The 21,282-nt window shown below is 40.5% G+C and overlaps 1 protein-coding gene across 1 annotated transcript in view; it reads left to right on the forward strand.

The window, feature by feature from the left end:
- Positions 1 to 17,456, forward strand: part of LOC114616232 (lethal(3)malignant brain tumor-like protein 3) — a gene marked incomplete at its 5' end in the record, with an annotated part of 43,079 nt that extends 25,623 nt beyond the window's left edge. Inside the window, 5 exons of the mRNA XM_028761743.1 lie at positions 492 to 644; positions 10,831 to 10,910; positions 12,878 to 13,380; positions 13,616 to 13,678; positions 17,129 to 17,456. Coding sequence (XP_028617576.1) covers positions 492 to 644; positions 10,831 to 10,910; positions 12,878 to 13,380; positions 13,616 to 13,678; positions 17,129 to 17,272 — 943 coding nt within the window. The remainder of the gene's footprint in view (positions 1 to 491; positions 645 to 10,830; positions 10,911 to 12,877; positions 13,381 to 13,615; positions 13,679 to 17,128) is intronic.
- Between the last annotated feature and the right edge of the window lie 3,826 nt (positions 17,457 to 21,282).

Here is a 21,282-nt window from a genome sequence, read left to right on the forward strand (position 1 = left end):
GCCCCTTTTCACATTAGGGTTAGAATTAGTTCTAAAGCATTTATGTGTCCTCGAGGAAATCTGCTGTAACTGCAGTCCCAGGCGTAGTAGTAGTCCATGGAGACATTGAAAGTTAGTGTTATAAGGGAAATTAAATAGCTATAAATCTCCCAAGTGTGGATCTGTCTTGCGGCTGATTATTCCCAGAGCAAGTATAGGCCATGCCTTGAAAAGCACAGATGAATCCTCTGACTGCCCCTCATCTGAAGGTGTGCAGCAGAGTCCGTGAAATCAAGTGCAGATATGTTCTCTATCAGAATGAACTTAACTTATCTGAAAAGATGTATCTTATTGCTGTATCTTTAGCCTTGCATTTATGTTAGTGTGTGATACACACATATATGTAACATACTTGGTTCAACTTTGGACTCTTACATTCCCTAGCACACAATTCTAATTGATATAATTATGATCTAATGGGAGTGCACTTTTCTCTTCTTTTAATCTGTTAGTGGTGCCAATTGTCCCTATTCAGAAGTCAACTTGAGTAAAGACCGAATCTTCCCAGACCGCCTGGGAAGTAATGAGCTGACTCCATCTTCTTTCTCATACCCAAGAAGTAAAAGGACAGACACCAACGAAAGTTCCTCGTCTTCTGAAACCAGGTAATTAAATGCTGATACTTACATTGTTCAGAAACACCCTCCTTGACTAAGTTGTTGTCTTGTATGCTTTACATTTGGTAGCAATATTTTCCTGTGCTAGAAATGTACCTGATTTAGCCGGGTTGGTGATGTACTCCCAGAATCCTAGCACTTGGGAGTTAGGGACAGGAAATCAGGAGGTTAAACTACACAGTGTAAGGCCAACCTGATCTACATGAGATTCTGCCCCAAAAACAAAACAGAAAAGCACTTGATTTACTGAGAAACAACATAGAGATCCATACTTGGACGAGCCCTTTCATCCGCCCTGCCGTATATAACCAAGAGATCAAAGAATCTATCTTCCTAAGATCCTTGAATGCTTAAGTGAAGTTGGCTGTGATGCCATGCACCAAACTGCAGGTGAGGGAAAAGCCAGAGAATTGCTTCGTTCCAGATCCAGCTGAACAACATAGTGAGGTTTCATGTCAAATAAATAAGTAAGCAAGTTTAAATTCAACCCTAAACTGAGAGTGACTCAGCCAGGAAGCTGTTTCTAGAGGAGACAGAAGACATTCTGCTTTTTCCTGATGAGTTTACTTACCTCTTTTAGGAAAATGACAAGCTGTTGTAAAACTTGTAATGTTGTGTTTTGAGTTGTGTACGTGCATTATAATAGTTTCAGTGTGTTCTGTTTGACTGTGCGAGAGATGGCTGGAGGGTCTTCTGTCTCACTCTTGCAGCCACAGTGATCTACTTCAGGCTGGGGATATTCAGGAGGGAATGGTGGCAGAGTGTGCTCTGGTGGTGTAGATAGAACCCTGAAGCCTTGTTCTTAAGACTTCAGACTTTGTCTTAATTGGCATTTCTATTACTGTGATAAAAGACTATAGACCAAAATCAACGTGGGGGCAAGAAGGTTTATTTCAGTTTTCAGTTCCATCCCACAGTCCATCCCTGAGGAAAGTTACAGCAGGAACTCAAACAAGGCTGGAACCTACAGTCTGGAACTGAGCCAGAGGCCATGGCGGGATGATGCTTACTGGCTTGCTCCTTGTAGCTTGCTCAGCTGGCTTTTTATCCCTTGCAGGACTAGCAGCCCAGGTGTGGCACCAGCCACAGTGTTCTGAGTTGTCAACCCCAAAAAAATGTGCTGTGGGCTTGCCCACAGGGCAATCTGATGTAAGGTCATTTTCTCAACTGAGGTTCCCTCTCTCCAAAATGACCCTTACTTGTGTCATAAAACTATCCAGCAAAGAATTGTAGACTGTTCAAAAGCCTCTTGCTTTAATCGCATCTTCTTGGTTATCCCATTCTGCATTAGCTTTGGCCAATATCTTGGTTTTTATATGTAAGGGAGGAGAAAGAGATAGAATACAGTCTTTATAAGTCATTGTATAGGATTCTGTAATTCTTCTAGTTTCTTCCCAGTAACCAAGAAACAGTAAGGCATTTCCGTTTTTAGACAATCAACAATATACCAAGAAGTTAGAATAACAATGATCCACTGGGGAGATGATTCCGTATGTAAAGTGCATACTACATGAGCATGAAGATCTGAGTTTGGATCCCTGGTACTCATATAAATATCAGGCATCGGTGAAAGAACTCTATCCAGAATACACACATACATACACATTCACACACACACATACATAATAACACACAGTAACATACTCACACATACATACATACATAGTCATGCACAAACATACACCTTCACACACACACACACACACACACACACACACACACACACACACATACATACTCATATGCATATATACTCACACATACACATATATATATACAAACACACCCTTATACACATACATAGTCACATATGTACATACACATACACTGCCACCACATACATCCACACATTTATAAAAAGATATAAGAATTGTGAACTATCTGCCTAATTAAAACTTTTAATTCATTGAAACATAGCATATAATCTTATATTCATTCAAAGCTTGTACGATCCCTGGCAGAGAAAATATTTTTTGCTGAAAATAAATGTACAAAAATATTTTACAAAACACATTTGTGAGGTACTTATTGGTGCCCTACCAGGGTTTATAGAAGGATAGTTCTTGTTTCTTCTAGACATTTTCTTAAATGTTACTTTCCTGAGTAAATAGTCAATGATTTAAAATCCTTTTCCTGATCAGTGCTTTCGTAGTTATGGTTCAAAAGACAAACACCAATGAAGAACAACCGAGTGTTGGTTGTAAAATGATGATGAACTAAACATTCCCAGGCTTGGCTCTGCACCAAGCTATGTTCTCGGCTCTGTGCTCCATCCTTCATGAAAAGCAATGTAACAGAAGAGAGAAGCACAGGAAACCCTTGAGCTTATCTCTTCACTTCTCTACATACCATGCCTATGGCCTGTAATCTTTCATTTGTCTCTTTGATTCTTATAGTTAGTGTTTTACTGCTGTGAACAGACACCATGACCAAGGCAACTCTTTAAGGACAACATTTAATTGGGGCTGGCTTACAGGTTCAGAGGTTCAGTCCATTATGAACCTCCATGATATTCAGTCCTTGATGAAGGCAGGAACATGGCAGCATCTGGGCAGGTATGGTGTAGGAGGAGCTGAGAGTTCTACATCTTGTTCTGAAAGCAAACAGGAGAAGACTGTCTTCCAGGCGGGTAGGATGAGGGTCTTAAAGCCCATGCCCACAGTGACACACCTACTCCCAACAAGGCCACACCTCTAATTGGGCCAAGTGTATACAAACCATCACAGTTACTGAGGATGATAGAGGTGAAGAAGAACATAACTGAAAAGCTTTTCAGGCTGTAACTAGTAAGACCTAAGCCCTCGGCCTTCCTAATGATGCAGTTCCCCATGTTGTGGTGATCACCAATCAATCAGTTATTTTTTGTTGTTGTTGTTGCTACTTCCTAACTGTAATTTTGCTACTGTTATGAATCATAATGTAAATATCTGACATAAGATTCCTGAGAAAGGATCATTTGGCCCCCAAAGGGGTTGCAACCCATAGGTTGAGAACCTTATTAAATAGTTTTTATGAGTGTTTCTGAAAGAGGAATAGGTTGCTTGTTTTCTTCTTTGCTTCATGGATCTAGTTGGCCATCCCTTATCCAAAACACTTGGAGTCATACTGTTTTAAAAATGGAATTTTAAAAATTGTATTTGCCTAGTTTTACAAGTTGAGCATTCCTAATCTGAAATGCTCCAAGAACCACTCAAGAATCCTGTTTTGGGCACATGGGACAGATTGCTCAAACAAGATGGTTTTTATAACGTCCGTCTTTTCTTCCTGTGGTCCTTGCTCAGCTCAGATGTTTGCTGCCCTTTGCTATTCCTTTGGTAATGTGGATTTGATTGCAGGTGGTTTATTTGGGAGTTGAGGAAGCACCTTAGAAGAGCAGGAGTGAAGTGGGAGAGCCCATCAGAGGCAGCTTACCCTTCTCATCAGTTACAGCTACAGGCAGCTGGGAATATTCTGGGACGTGTGTAATCCACACATTTCAGAGCCAGCCTTAGGTATGGGCAGGGAAATAGAACTATTCACACACCAGTTTCCTTCTAAGTCCTCCAGCTGAGGCAAGTTAGAATCAGCCCTGTGTGAGCCTCAGGATGTAGTCAGTGACCAGGGATGTGAATGGGCCATGTGCTGGTTCGAGCTACTGTACCATCTTGGTACCCATTCACCCATACCAAGTGCCACATAGTCCAGAAGTGCTGTGATTTTGAATATGTGTGTGTGTTTCTCTGTGTGTTTTAATAAAACTCCAGTCTGGAACTTTGATTTCCATGGAATCATCTGAGATGCTTATTTAAAATGGGGCTTTTGAGTCAGGAAATACAAAGTGTGCCTCAGGAATCCTTCCACTTGACTCCTGTGTCACAGGAGCAAATGATTTCTGTGTTGGATTTTTGGAATGACTATTACTTGTAAGCACCCACTGGAAGGGAATAGACGGTATCCTCTCACGTAGTCTGATTCTCATCAAGTCTGTCTGCATCTGCGTGTTCGTTCACCCAAATCAGATGCTATCTCTATTAAAGAATCTTTTAGTGTTTTAAACCCCATTCTGCCTAAACCTGCTTAGATATAATTACAGAAGCACAATAAAGCATCTTTAAAATGCCTAGCAATTGTTTCTATTACCTTGTAAGGAAAGTGACCACTGCTAAACTTAATTTAATAAAACAATTCAGTCTGTGCGGTTCATTATAGGCTCCTAAAATGGCTTCTCAGTTGTAGGCCTCATATTTCTAGTCTGAGGATTCAAGAGTGCTTGGTATAAGAACCACTGGCATCAATCTGGTTTTTCCCATGAATTGCAAGTCATACCAAAAGCCCATCTATAGCCTATTAAACAGATAGGGAAATGAGATAGCATAAAGCATAATGGTGTGTGTGTGTGTGTGTGTGTGTGTGTGTGTGTGTGCACACGCGCGCGTGTGTACATGTGCTGTTTGAAATGTTCACATCAAGCACAGTAGAGTTAATTAAAGCCACACTTGTAAATGTTTACAAAATGCTAATGAGGAGTCTTGGGGAGCTATGTTGTCTGGTCCTGAGAGCCTAGTGTAGACTAGAAAGTCTTCTCTCTCAGCCAGCATTTCCAAGTTCCCAGAGCCTCCCTCCTCCAGTTAGAAGCCTTCTGGGTACAAATTAGGAACTGTGGAAGTCTTCAGGTGTCCCAGCTCTTGGGATCTGAGTCTGGGCTGTGTAGCAGTTGTGTGCACCACAGAGAAACTTGGTTTAAGTCAAAATGCTCATGATTCTGATGCCAACTCACAGTGACACCAAGGTGACCACTGAAAGGGTGAGAAAAAGAAGAGTGTTGTTGTTAGGTGTCCTTGAAGTTGTTGGAACAATATTGTAACATCTCATTTTATCTCTTGAATATCACTAATTCCTACTCAAGAGACTTTCCCATTTGGAGCAGAGGAGCAGCACTGTCTGTTGTCTTTTCTACAGTAAGCCGGAGCTGGGAACTCAGACTCCCCGTGAGAGCGCACCTTACTGTGTAGAACTATCATCTCATGGGGGTATTGACTAATTAAGTGTCAGTGCATTTGTCTAGAGGCTTCTTCTTTGATATCTTGATACTACCCCCTTGATACTTGATACACTTGCTATATTCCATTTATTATGTTACCTTGCCAACCCATGCTCTACATGCTAAATTATAATTTTATAGGACTATTGGTCAGCATGCTTCAGTTTTAGTCATTAGAAAATGCATAAGCCACGTTTACCTCCTCTAGATCTTGTTTATGGAGCCATGGCTCATGAAAACTCTTGCTAAGCTATTACAAAAGGAGCTCAGCTCTAAAATGTCCTTGTTCCCACGTGGACCCATAGGCATAAGAAGGTAATCTGGTGTTTCAGTCACCACCTGTCCGGAATCCCTTTGAAGGGGTACCCTCTTTGTTCTGCGGCTCAGCAGATTTCTACCTCGGTAGAAGATGTGTTGGGGGTGAGGTAATAACCTGAGGTTCTTGATCCTTGATATTTTATCTATGAACGATTTTTAACCCAGAAACTTTTAGAAAGTGCTAGTGGGTCATACGAAGAGATAAATAACAGGTTTTTTTGTAGGTGACTAACCCAGACATGTTTGTACCTACATCTCACATCCTGTCTCTTCCTGTTCTGGATTTAGAGAAGTGGCTAAAAGTAACAATTCCCTTAATCTCCACTAAATCTCCGTTACTGTTTAATATCTTTCAATGCCACTCTCAGTAGACTGGGGCTGGCTTAGACATAACTGGTCAGGAATTGTTTGTAAGTAAAAAAACAATCAGTACTCTGGACAAGTGAACTGCGTGCCTTCAGCTGCCACCCGCTTTCCTGGGCACTTGGGCTTCCCAGGTTCGTTTCCCTGATATTTACCACAGGTGTGATTCCAGGAAGCTAGTAAGACATCTAAACTGGGCCACATAATTATAGGGAAAGTGGTGTCTGACTTGGGCAAATCTGCTCCTGTCCCAATTATTAAAGCTGAGCAAGTTCTTTTGAGGAAGCTTTGGCTGAGGCTGTACTCAGTTTAAGCTAAAGAAATCTTATAATGAACCACTTCTTGAAAATTCTAACGTCCAAGAGAAATTGCCCACTCAAGGGTACTGTTCGGGCTAATTTGTCTGAGGTGCTGAAGATATTGGGTTACCTTCATAGCCTTCGCCTTTATTGTTAGTTTGTAAGCTGATGCTAACCTGGGCTCACTATATAAGCAAGGCTGGCCTTGAACTCAGATACCCCTGCCTCTGCCTCCCGACTAAAGACTTCTGCCACCACAACCACTCCATCCTGTCTTGGTTTTAGTTCACACAGCTAGTCAAGACCTGGCTTATAACCCAAGCTGTCTAGCTGCCTGGCTGTGGAAACCAGTACATTAAGGTCTGCTGTGTAAGCAAGCAGCTTACCTTACCAGCAATCTTATCTTAATGGAGAAGGGAACAGTAGGTAGAGAAAGTAGTCATGGGCCAGGCACCACCTGTGTGTATGGCCCCATGCTAAGCACTTTCTACATACATTTTATTCAGTCTTAAATGCCACATTAGTATCGGATTATCCCTATTCTGTCAATGATGCAACTGACAATTTGGGAAGTTAAGTAACTTGCTGCTAATGTCCATGCAAAACTAGTTCATAGAGCTGAAATCAGAACAAGGTCCACTTCCCGCCAAGGACACACTTATAACCACGGCATGTGCTTCTTACCTTAATCAGACTGTTGGCACACGTGAGAATAAACACTAGGGAGACTGGGTCAAGAAGCTAAGCAACATTGTAATACAATAGCTCTGTTACTATTTTTTTCTAATCTGTCAAGAGCATATCTTGTTCTTGGCTACAAAAAATATCATAATATTTTCCCTGAATTTTCAAATTGTAGTATGATCATATTCGCCTGTCCCTGGACTACCATTACACGAGTCCTCTCTCCTTTCCACAGTCTGCCTTGGCCAGTTCATGAGTGTCCACTTGCCTCTGAGGTAGTGTGCTGGGCATTCTGTTCTCCCTTCATCTGCCCACTATGTGCCTCAGGAGCGGGCAGGAAGAGCTTTCTGCCAAGAAATCTGGAATTCTACAACAATGATTTCATCTCTGTTTATAGGAAGAAACTTTCCAGAGTACCAGAAATTGGGATAGAGGGATTTCTCACCTCTTAGAGGAGAGGAATAATGGTTTCCCAATTAAGAAAAAAATAAAATAAAATGTAAGATAATTAGGACCGTGCAGGCAGAGTCTTCATTCCCAGCTTTCTCAAGGAAGGACAGGTTGAGAATAAGCACATGGCATGAAACATACTCTTTACCATCCTGGAACGGGGTGTGCATTTTATTTTTGAGAAGCTCATGTGTAAGCATTAAAGAGTTTGGTTCTAATTATAGATCCTTGGTGTCAGGGAAACCTAGTTCTGTCCTTGCCCCTGTAAATGTAGACATGATATCTTCACATTTCAGTGTATAAAATACCAGACCTAGCCCCGGGAGTGCTTCGGACACCATCCAACCTGTCAGCACTCAGCCATTGGCTTGTAGTGTGTTCGTAAGAATGCTGGCCAACCTCTCCCTCATGTCTGGATGCGTTTACCATTGAGTTCTGTTGACCTCAGTGACCTTGACAGTTCTGTTTGTCCATCTGCTTCACTCTATATGCTTTAGCAGACTGTCCGTGACTCCTTCCACCTCCCACTTCAGCTAAGGAATCAGCATGTGGAACACAGGAAGGACTGTCACACAGTTACTTCTAAGGTCTCTATGATTCTAACTTAATGATCAGTCATGAGTTATGCTTGGGAATTGAAAGACTGATCATGTTTCATAAAGAACAATGAGTAATATTCATTTTGCTTTTCTTTTGGAGTACAGTTTGGCAGATTTGGGTATAAAGGAACTTTTTGGCTCGAAAATATTGTTTTTCTTTTCTACCTTTGCTCTTTTTTAGAAAGATGCTATTGTTGCATTTTAAGACATAAATAATTGGCATTGTATTTGAACATAATCTACAAAAAAGTTCTTCTTATATTTAAGTAGTCTTTCTGTGTTTTTGTTTGTTTGTTTGTTTGTTTGATTGTTTGTTATTAGTGTTTCAAGACATGGTTTCTCTGTTTAGCCCTGGTTGTCCTGGAACTCACTTTGTAGACCAGGCTGGCCTCAGAGATCGACTGCCTCTGTCTCCTGAGCCCCAGGATTAAAAGTGTTCTCACTTTAAAACAATTTACTTTGAAGAGTAATTATGCTTTATTAAAACCACAAGAAGGTACTTTGATTGTCAGTAGATATTTCTGGTTATGTAATCACACAAACTCAGAAAAGTTCAGGGCTTAACTTTTAATTTTTGTCTCACTTTTTAAAAGAAAACATTTTTTTTAAAAAATCAGTCAGATTTTTAAATCTAACTTCCTAGCTCCTATAAGAGCTAGAAGTTTTGCATTTATTTGACTCTAATTTTAAATTATTTCACAATACTGTGTGATTTTTTTTCTAATAATTTTGATATAGACACCAAGTTAGTTACTCTTTTTCACTAGTCACAATATTTGGATAGATTTTGTAGACACAAAAAATTATTTCTGGCTTAGTACAAACAAGATAGAAATTTGAGTCAATTTAGCATGTAGCAAGTTGACTTTGACATGTTGTAATTAGAAAGTATGACTTCATTGTGCCTAGTTTTGTGAGTGCTTTATTTTATTGTTTTTGCTTATTTTTGTGGTACCAGAGATTGTGACACTTGTCAGTCAAGCACCTGGCTGAGCTGTACTCACATCCCTTTGGGGGTTTGGTTTGGTTTTGGGTTTTTGTTGTCATCATTTTTTTTGAGGGGGGCTCTCACTAAGCAGGGCCCAGGCTAGCTTTGAACACACTCAACAATGTAAATTTCCTGTACTGGCCTTATAAGTAGCTAGGATTACAGGTGTCTGTAATCATGGTTGCCTGCTCTCCTGTTTCTATGGAGAAAAGAAGGTTTTTCTGTCAATACCTCAGGACCTTTGTCAGCTGTCAGTTCTCTCCTGTGCAGTAAGAACCTCTAGCTGGTGAATTGGCACAGTACTAGATTAAACAGGTTCAAGATGTTCTGAAGGAATGTGGATTCCTCAAAGTTTTCATTTGGAGTTCTCGGAATGTCTTGGGAAAATATTTGCATTGCATAAAAACTGATTCCTCCTCATTTTCAATAGGTTCGAGTGTTCAGCTGTTACAAGATGTTTTAGTAGAAACTAAGCCAGGAGCTCAGGTTCAAATGAGATTTCATGTGTACTCTAGAAAAATAATCTTTGTAAAATGCAGTGAACATTTATCGAGTGCTTCCTCTGATAGTTTTGTGTGTTACTACATCAGAGTTTCAAATGCAGAAGATGTGCCTTTGCAATAAAGCTATCCTTTTGTGTTAGACTAATCTGTTTAATTGTATTTGCCTTGTTGTTGACCCTTAGAAGTAAGGTTCTACATTGTGCAGCCAGATACCTCAAGACTACGCTGTAGACTGTGCTGTATTGTGACCTTCAGAATGGAATACATTAGGCTGAACAATTTTAAATCCCCCAAGTTTTTATTTTTTATAAGTGTATGTACTGCATACCTAGCTTCTTAAAAATGAACCAAATTTTGTCCTTAACTTCAGGGTTAAAGTTTCAAATTAAACTTTTTAATAAGTTTTTTCTATCTTAGAGTATTCAAGGCCTGTTGATTTAAGAGTTCATTCACTCCTGCTCAGAAAAAGGTGAATTCACTTCTGTGGAATTGACCTGACCATGAAGAGCTTCCCAGCATTGGGATACATACATGCCAGTGTGCCAGTCTCAGCTTCAACCCCAGATCTCAAGGCTGGGGAATGTAGAGTGATTTAATTGATACACGATACAGACTCGAGACATTTTTTTGGTTTTCTGAATCTTACCAAAGAGTACAAGTGTTATTCCTCCTGAAGATGTATTTCATGCTGTGGTTGAAATATTTAGTCACCATGTCTTCCCCCAGTAGTTCATTTTCATAGATTTCTCACCATTAACAACCTTCCTAAGTGACTATGAAGGAAGTGGGTTCCTTGTCTGCTGTTGGTGTCAGTTGCTTTATGGTGGAATTTAATTCTTCATTATTTAGTGGTACCATTCATTAGTCTTTACATTAAGAAAAACAGTTGCTGTTCTGAAATGCTTTAAAATTCTTCTGTCATGAAATACTGACATAGCTATTTTTCTCAGGGAACAGCATGCCAAAAACGGCAAAGAAGATTCTGAAAAGAAAAAAGAAAATGAAGTAAAGAAATCAGCCGAAGCCAAAGGTAGCCATTACATTACCATGTTGTTGGTTATTGCCATAAATATTCAAGAACCATAAATTGCACTGTAGCCCAGTGGCATAGTTTCATGGCAGAGAAGTAGCTCGAATCCATAGGACAATGGGTCTGACTCTCCCACACCACAGAAAAAGTAAAAGTAAATAGAAACGACTGGAAAACAACAATCACATTTTACTGGAGATAAACTTGGTTTGTTTTTCCCCTCATGGAAAACAAGGGAAGGGTCGTGCTCAGGATCCAGACACTGAGGAACTTGCAATGACACAGATTTAGCTGTAGCCTGTGTTCACGGTTTCCATCACACACTGGTCTAACATTAGCTGTAAGGTCTGCAAAGAGGTTCTCTTTGGTTCTTGCCGCACAGCTTGTCTACTACTGCTGGCTACACTTGCTTCAAGTGTGTTTTGAAATCTAAACAGAATATTGTGTTGATGTAAAAGCACAGAATGAAAAGAAATCCCTTGAACAAGTGTTCAAGTAGCACTGTGCTAGCAGAATCAGAGTGGTATCTGTGTACAGTATCATCTTCAAAGACTCCAGAAGCTACCATGAATGGTGGAGCTTTGTGTTTGTTACCTGACAGAATGTCTGTTGGTTTTCCTATGAAGAATGCAGAGCCCTAGAAATGAACTATAAGGCATATTACTCCCCATTTGGAAATAGATGGAACTGTACTGACAGAGTGAGATTCCAGTGTTAGCAGATCGAAACAAGTGTAAGGTGGAATAGGACACACATTTGTATAAGACTTACATATGGCAAGCAATCAGAAGACAAATTATAGAGCAATCTGTATCCTGTTGCTCTAATGTAGAGCAAAGCCTTGCCATTTGTGTAAGCTACCCTTGTGTGTATATTTATTTCAGGTGCTTTCTAAACTCTTGGGGATATCTGGGATTAAGTTTTTAGGTTATCTACCTTCCCTCTCCCACTTTTTTCTTAAGTATTGGAGGTCAAACCTGGGTTCTTGCACTTTCTGAGCAAACACTCTGCTACAGAGCTGCATCCAGCCCCACCCCTTAATTGCTAAGCAAAATAATTTAAAAGGAATAAAAATTAATGTGGTGGCCTATGTTTGGTTTTTGCCTTAAGTAATTTAAAAAGAAGAAAAATAAATGTGGTGGTCTAAGTTTGATTTATAATAGAGATACAGCAAAAGTAAGATAACCCAAAATCTTGATTCAGTAAAGCCTGGAAAAAGTAGTTTAGCATTTGTGACTGGGGCATCCTTCCTCTTGTAAATAACAAATGTCATTTTCCTTTAAATTTCCATCATGCATACACACCACATTTTTTTAACCCCTCCTTTGTTGCAGGACACCTAAGTAGGTACCTTAAGTTAGCTCTTGGGAATTGTGTTGCAGTAAACACCAAAGTGCAAGTGTCTCTAATTCGTCCACCTGGTGTCCTGTGGGTCATACCCAGTGTGGGGACATCTTTAAGAAAGCTCCATACTGAATCCATAGGATTAGCCTGATTCTGACCACAGGGTCTAAGAGCTTCTTTTTGTCCACATTGTACCTGAATTTTGTTTTATTTTGTTTTGTTTTGTTTTCCTTAATGACTGGCAGTCTTTGTAGAGTGAGATGAAATCTGAATTCATTTTCGATCTGCATCTTTCTGATGCCTTGTGAGGTTGAGCATTTTTCATGTTCATTGGCTGTTTTATTTCTTTCTTTGTGAATTGTCTGCTCATTTCCTTTGTACATCTATTAGCTGGATTTTTGTTTTCCTGTTGCCTGGGGTTTGTTTTCTGTTTGCTGTTTTTATTATTTGTTGTTGTTGTTCTTTGTATAATGTACATATTTTCTGTCAGGCTGTGGGTTATCTATTTTCTCTGTTAACTGTTAAAAAAATTAAACAGTTGTGGAATGCATGACACTTGGGGCTGTTCAACTGCCTTTCAGACACAGATTTTCTTTTTTTCTTTTTTTTCCCCTGTTTACCAGTTGTTCGGGAAGAGCCTACCCCTAGTGTACAGCAGACTCAGCCACCTCAGCAAGTGCAGCAAGTGCAGCATGCTCAGCCACCTCAGCAGGCAGCGAAGGCTCCACAGGCTTCACAGGCAACACAGGCTCCACAGCCTCCACAGCCTCCACAGGCTCCACCAGCTCAGCAGACTCAGCAGACCCAGCAGGCCCAGCAGACTCCACAGGCTCAGCAGGCACAGCAAGCCCAGCAGGCTCAGCAAGCCCAGCAGGCCCAGCAAGCCCAGCAGACCCCACAGGCCCAGCAGCCTCAGCAGGCCCAGCAGGCCTCACAGGCCCAGCAGCCTCAGCAGGTTCATCAGGCTCAGCAGACCCAGCAGCAGGCTCAGCGGCGGTCAGCTGTATTTCTCTCCTTTAAGCCCCCAATTCCATGTCTGCCCTTGCGCTGGGAGCAGCAGAGCAAGCTTCTTCCAACTGTCGCTGGAATTCCAGCCAGTAGAGTTTCCAAGTGGAGCACAGACGAGGTATGTTTGCTTTTGCTATTTAATTTTGTTACCATATTTTGTCTGCAGGACCATCTGCAAAGATACTGGCATTATGAGTGTGATAAAGGCTTCGACTGTGGGTAGTGTTTAATCTTTCAGGATTTTATTTCCCCTATAAGAGAGATTTTATTTTGAAGATATTTGTGTTCAAAAATACTTGGATCCCAACTTCCTTTTTTAAAAAAACTTGGAATTTTGATGTTATTTTTGACAGGTGTCAGAATTCATTCAGAGCTTACCTGGGTGTGAAGAACACGGAAAGGTGTTTAAGGATGAAGTAAGTCTCCCTCTATATTGTAATATGCTTCTTGATGGGATCAAAGCAGGGAGATCCATCAGTGGGGAAATGTGCTAAATTAACAGTCAGGAGAAGATGAGTTCCCTCAACATAGACACTTAGTGTGTAGCTGCAGTACAACAGCATTAACCACTTGAATTAAACTGTCTACAGCAGCTTCAAAGGAAAGGGGAAACATTTCAGGATCACACACAGTAGCCCTAGACTCATTATAAAACTCCCCACAGAACTTAACAGCATGTTCTTAAATAGTTTGTATCACTGAAATAAATCAAAGGAAGAAAGTAACAGTGTTTCGATAAAGTGAATTTTTCTCATTTCTTCCATTTCAGATATTATCTATCATCTTAACAATATCAACACTTAACTCCCTCAAATGCTCGGAATAAAGAGTAGTGCTATAGCCAGGAGTATCTTAGCTCTTACCTGTATCTCAGTAATATGTGTAAGAGCAGGAATTTATCACTGTCTACCTCCCAGATTATCTGTTTAACAAGTATCTACTTATTTCAAATTAGTGTACAAAGTAACAGATTTCCTTTTGGCCTTTTCATGGATAATATTGGCTGATGCCTCCCTACACAGGGTTTCCCCCATTCCTCTGCTCATCCCCACCCCGGCTGTCCCATTCTGACCCTGTTTGGCCTCCATGTCACAGAGAGTCTATGATCCTTCCCGTTCTCCTTCCTTGATACTTCTTCAAATCATAAGTTAGGATTGTGTATGTGAGAACATGCAGTATTCAGTTTTCTGACTTAATAGGGTAATTTCCAGGGCCAATCAGTTTTCCTTAAAATTTTATAATTTTATCTTTCGCTGTGGCCAAATAAGAGTTCATTGTATATATGTCCAGCATTTTAATTTCCCATTACACTGTTAATGGACATTTAGACATTAGCAGCAATGAACATAGATTTGCAAGTATCTCTGATAGGATGTAGAGTCCTTCCTTTTATGTAGCTGGGTCTTCTGGTGATTATATTTTTAGCTCTGTCATGAGAAACTTCCACAGTGGTTTTCAGTATGGTAACACCAGTCTTCACTGTTGCCAGCCGTGGGTACCGGTTCCTCTTGCTTCATATCATCTCCAGTGTTTGTTGTAATTTGTTTTCTCGATAAAAGAATGTAGCTGGGGTTGGAGAGATGGCTCGGAGGTTAAAAGCACTGACTGCTCTTCCAGAGGTCCTGAGTTCAATTCTCAGCAACCACATGGTGGCTCACAACCATCTATAATGGGATCTGATGCCCTTTATTGGTGTGTCTGAAAACAGTTACTGTGTACTCATACATTAAATGAATAAATAAATCTTAAAAAAAAAAAAAGAACGTAGGTAAATGTCAGAGAACCACATGAAACAGTCAGTTCTATTTTCCATGTGAGTCCCAGAAAAGAAAACTCATGTTGCCAAGCTTTTCCAGTGAGCCACTTCAACAACCCTTTTCTTTCTTCTATATTTAGTGGAATGAGGAAGGTAAAAAAAAAAAATCCATCAACAACAAGAAAGCCCAGCTACTTAACTTATATAAGCTAGTAATTAGTTAATTAATTAGTTCTTGGGAATTCAGGATTGTAGTAGCTTACTGAGGCTGCCATGGCAAAGCATAGCCCAGTGTCGTAAATAGTAGAAATGTATTGTCTCACAATTCTAGAAGCAAGACTAGAAACCAGCCTTCTAAGTTCTAGTCTAGCCTCTTCTACAATGTATAGATAGTTCTCTTTCTTTTTTCCTATGTGTCTGTCTCTGTGTTCAGATTTACCTCCTGGCACCAGAGCTCAGCTCACCTATGTGACCTTAACGTAGCCAGTTACTACTTATAATTGCAATGACGCTATTTCCAAATAAGCTCCAATTCTGAGCAAGTTTGGTTTAGGAATTCAAGATAAGAATTTGCAAAAGAGAGGCTGGAAAGATTCCTTAGTGGTGAATAGCACTGCTCACCCAGAGGACCCAGGGTAGATTCCCAGCACCCACAGGAAGGTGCACAACTGTCTATAATGCCAGTCCCAGGGGCTCAGACACCCTCTGTTGTCCTCAACGCCTCTGCACACCTGTGGTTCACAGACATACATTATCAGGCAAAACACCAATACACATAAAATGAAATAAAAATAAAAATCTTGTAAGAATTTTCAGCCTAGCATGGTAGTACATACTTTTAATCCCAGCACTCCAGAGGCAGAAGCAAGTGGATCTCTGTGAATTTAAGACTAAGCTAGTCTACATAACGAGTCCCAGGACAGCCAATATTATAGAGAAACCTTGTCACAAAAACAAACAAAACAAAGCCAAAACAGCAAAAAGAATTTGAAGCAGACACAGTTTAGCTACCTTTAACCACTCATGATGGTTAAAGCTTCTAGTTACTCTGAGGCAGAAAACAAAGCATGTATTTCTTAGTGCAAAATAGGGAAATTGAAGGAGAAATTAATGTGTTGTAAGACCTTGCAATTCCCTAAAGGCAGAAAGTCATTTTAAAAACAATACCTGTTTTGTTTGTCACCCCACTAAACCAAATTTCATTTTCATCACGTTGTGGCTTTGAGCTTCAAAGTGTCCTATTCTGTAATGAAACTTTTCATCTTAGCGGGCCCAGGATGAAAAGCATTTGCCCAATAACCATTAGAGTTTAACACTGGCCTCACGTTCCTCCAACCACACTCTTGGTTGTTGCTCTTCTGTCTGTGGAGGCTAATTATGGCCATGCCTGTCTTTCTCATTGTTTTCCTTCATGGTGAAAGGCTACATTTGTGTACCTGGTACTTTGCCCAAATTATTTGCCTCCAAAAGCATTGTTACCTTCTGTAACTTAAATAAACAAGCAAACAGAAAAGCTAACTATATATTTGACTCAGTATCTAATTGAGGAGAACACAAGGTTTGTGGGGATGGGAAAATGACTTGGTACATGAAGTATTTGCAACATGAACATTAAGACCTTTGGGGCCCCACCACTTCCATAGAAAACCAGGTGTGGTAGTGTGTGACTGTAAAACCAGCACCAAGCAACAGGCTGGGGGATCCCGGGGATTCTCTGTCTAGAGGTCTGAGCTGGAATGGCAAGCTCCAGGTTCACTAAGAGACACTGTCTCAAAGAATAAGGTAGAGAGCTATAGAGGCAGACATGCAAAATTGAACATTGGCCACACGCACGTGCACACACACACACACAATTTTAAGTTATAAGAAAGTATGGCCACGTTCCCTTCTGTGGACTGCGATTTGAGACAGTTGAGTTTTACTATGCTGGATGTGTGACTTTAGATAAGACCCATAGATCAGGAATGATGTGTTCATGAGCTGCTGTGTATGCCATGTTAGTATTGCTGTCTAGAATTCATCTGATAATACAGCATAAAGCTTTGAATATTCCCACAATACTCCATCTGGTTAATCCACATTCCTCTGTTTTTTCCCCCCTTTATTTCAGCAAATTGATGGAGAAGCATTTTTACTCATGACTCAAACAGACATTGTTAAAATTATGAGCATTAAGCTGGGCCCGGCTCTCAAAATTTTCAATTCTATTCTAATGTTCAAAGCTGCGGAGAAGAATTCCCACAATGAACTGTGAAGACGGTGAATTCTGGTACCATCAGCTTCTGCTTTATAGCTCATTATGTTCTTTCAAAGCACAAGGACAGCTCCAGCTCCCGAGTGAGAAGTCTTCAGAACTCACAGGAGCAGCACCCCAGGGCTCCATCTGTCCCTCCAGCTGCATACGCATTCTTAGGAAATGCCTGAGCTTCTTACCAGCAACTGTCCAACAACAGTCACCTTTTGGTTCTGCTCAATGAGCTAAACTTACCTTTGTAAATTTTTTGGATGTGGGAGGAGGGTGGGGAAGGGAGGCTTCATTATTTATGGATGGGGGGCAAAATCAGAACTTTTGGCATTTTGTAAACATTGTCAGAGTCTCTTTCATGTACGCCTTCTTTTTTTCAATACTTGCAGAAACCTTTTTATATAACTGAATTTCAACCTAAACCAAATCCTTTGAACCTGGCTGGGTTTAGCCTGGGACTACTGTCAGTCATGTTCACCCTGTGCCATATTTGGAATCACGGCATTAGCCAAGTGTAACGTTGTGAGTCACAATATTGCCTAACTGTGTATCATCCTGTTGGGACTGAAGAATTGTAAATACGACCTTTCTCCAAATCCATGTTTTTCCTTTTGCATGCATCATGAATTGTTAAACAAAGGACTTTTCACCAGCATCTTTACTGTTATTATTACCAAAAAAAAAAATGTATATAAAAGAATGGAATTGAAGAATAAACTATATAAACCTACTTAGATTTGAAGGACAGTATCTGGACAGAATCAATTTTGTACATCGTGGTGCCCATGTGTTTCCAGCAGTTGGCATCAGAGGATTGTGCAGTTACGTACGTATCCCAAGGGATGTTGATGAGGAATTTAATTTGTGAAGTTATTGTGTGCATCTCTGTAAATGACATGGACTTAGCTGGTGCTTTACTGAAGAGGACTCACTTGTCTGGAAACACTAACACTTCAAGAGCTCCCATACATCCCACGGGTCCTACAGACCCAGAAGATTTCCTCAGAGCTGAGGAGCAGAGCAAGGATCTGACTGCACAGACCTGGTGTGACTGTCACACCCGCAGACATAGAATTTTCCACGCTCTCCCACAGGTTGAGAAAGTGGTTCCCAAAGCCGTTATTCAGGAACCTCCAATGAAGAAAGATTCCTTTCACTATAAAATCTTTTGCCTTGATTTCTAAGCATCTGGATGCACTTTAAATGAGAGCCCGTGGTTATTTATAAACTCATAGCTGGCAGTGTTTCTTTTGTAAGCGTGTACTTCTGAGGGGAAGGTAAAATATTTTGTCAGTCTTTGGACGTACTTTCTAATTCCACAATTAGATGTTTACTCAAGGACTGATTTAAAAATAGAAGGATTAGTAGCATGCGGTCGGAACTCTGGGGAGAGTCCCACCTCGTTCTCTTTCTCGAACTCTTTAATGTTTTCTGATGTAGGACTTCCTTTGATGTGCCATAGTAGGAGTCCTTTGCATTTGTCATGATTCAAGGTAAACAGGGTCCGTGACATCTGCAATGTCCTCTTCATTTCTCTGCATGAATCTGCTAAATAAGCTTTTTGTTACTCTCCCCACTCCCCTTTGTTGTGGTCAGTATTTGTACATTAACTTGCACTTGTTACATGTGATATGAATGAAATAAAAGTCTTAATTGCAGATTCTTTTTATATACGTATGATTTTTAAGGAGGTTATTAAATACAAGAGATTAAAAACAGGAACAATATCATATCTAACAAAAGTTTTATAAGGCTTGGTTGTATTTTAGTATTAGAACTACAACAAATGAACAACAACATTACAGATACTGTGGGACTGGGATGCCTCAGTTGTTAAACTGCCTGTCACAATAGCATGAGGCCCTGAGTATATATCTCTAGCACCCATGGAAGAACCAGGTGTACCTCTTACCCCAGTGAGGTTTATGGGCTTCAAGTTTAGTGAGAAGTTATGCCTCAAAATAGGTAGTGAGGCTAGAGAAATAGCTCACTGGTTAGAAGTACTTGCTCAGTTTTCAGCACCTATATGGCAGCTCACAGCCACCAGTAGCTCCAGTTCAAGGGGATCCAATCCCCTCTTCTGGCCTCCGCATACATTAGGCACATGCATAGTGCACAGACATCCATGCAGGCACACACTCATACTTGGTGGTTTGTTAGTTTTTTTGTAAGGGAGTTGGTGGAGAGAGTAGTCATACAGGAAGACACAGTGATACCAGAAATGGACCTGTATGCACATATATATACACAGGTGAACAAGTACACAAAACACAAAGAAAAGGTGTGTGTGGCAGGGGGCAATATAGCAATCTAATGTCTCTAAGTTTGAATGTTTTTGTAGTGTACTTAGTTGATACATTTAAGGATAAGCATTTTATAAAAAGAACCCTCGGAAATCACATTTTTAGCTCATGTAGTTCTCTCGTCTTCATTGAGAATGGTTTTCTTTCTAGTTTAAAGTGAATGCTGTAATGAAGGAGAGTTTTAAGTCTAAGATTTCACTTCTAAGCAGTATGCTCTTCTGGAAGAAAAGGGAAGCATTGGCCATTCGGGGTGGCGTGGGATTGTACCTCAAGCAGGTGATCTTCACTGTCCCATCAGCGGGATGTGGTCTCGGTGTTAAAGGAGCAAACAGGAAGGGCTGATGATAAGTGACTCCTGGAGTAATAGAAGCAGGCTTAAGAGGAGACAAAGGGGAGGGATGTGTGTGGAATGCACAGGGACTGACCAGTGACTGCATGCTATTCCGTGCAAGGCAAATGAAGCCTATCTGAAGGCTCCCATTTACCATTGACGGCATCCTCTACATTCAGTGGTCTCATCCCAAAAATGACAGTCTATGCATGTCAAGCAAAGCAGAGTGTTTCCCAAGTGGTAATACCAAACCCTTGCTCCGAGGGATGTACCTCCAGGTAGTCATGACTCTACCATTTGTTCTTTGTGGGTTGAGAGCTCAGCTAGTTCCACAACCCTACCTTGTCATGCTGCACAGCTGAATGACAATGGGGACACTCAGTTTCCCACAGAGACTGTAGACCCTATAAGAAAGTACTTCAGGAACTGGTAAATCCAAATTTAAGGCAGATTATGGAGTTTTTCAACAAGGGATTGGAGGGGGTAATTTGAGTAATACAAAATGTGTAGGGGGTTACTTTATTTTAGTAAAAAGAAAAAAAATAAAAATTTAAGCATTTTAAAAAGCCCATTTGATGAAATAACCCAGGCTTATCTGACTGTGTCACAAGTATTAACACATTGAAATCTCTACAATACCCAGAACGACTCCCCCCTATCCCGACTCCATCCCCATCTTTCAGAATTATGTAATAACAAGATATTTTGATGATAATATCAAGGTATGCCTAAATTATTTTACAGTTTTTTTCTCATGGAAGCCCTCAGAAAACAGAGTGGCTGGGTCCTGTTACCCAAGAAGTACTGTCTCACCATTCATGAATGAACAAATTTTCAATGTGACCATTGAGCATGGGCTCAGTCTATGTGGAAGGAACCCTGAAACAAACGTGTGTGGACCCTGTGCCTACAAGATGGCTTACCAAGGAGGATATCCCAAGATCACAGCTGCTCTCTTATTCAATATTGATTGAAGGAAACCAAACCACATCAGACTAGGCAAGCTGTCTGGGGTAAGGAAATTGAGGACTATATCTCTTTAAAGTAGTCAAGTTCAAGATATTTCCAACCAATGTTCTAACCAAAGAGACTAAAGAGGCAGCTGTCCAACTCATGGGCTTTCAAGCCATCACACTGAGTTAAGTTCAGGGTCACACCCTAACTGGGAGAATTTTACCTTATGATGTCTTTCATGGCAGCCAAAACTGACACTGTTCAACTTGAAACCTTGACTACAGAACTCAGATCAAAATCAGAGCCTTTAATTAATATTTTATTACTGAACTTCACAAAAAACCCTAAATATCTAAGTTATAGAGAGACTTCAAAAATCCATTGATGCTGCAGACAACATGATTTTTCTAACCCCTACCTCTAAGGCAATA

Source organism: Grammomys surdaster, unplaced genomic scaffold (genome assembly GCF_004785775.1).
Source record: "Grammomys surdaster isolate TR1022 unplaced genomic scaffold, NIH_TR_1.0 311028, whole genome shotgun sequence".
Taxonomy (NCBI): Eukaryota; Metazoa; Chordata; class Mammalia; order Rodentia; family Muridae; genus Grammomys; species Grammomys surdaster.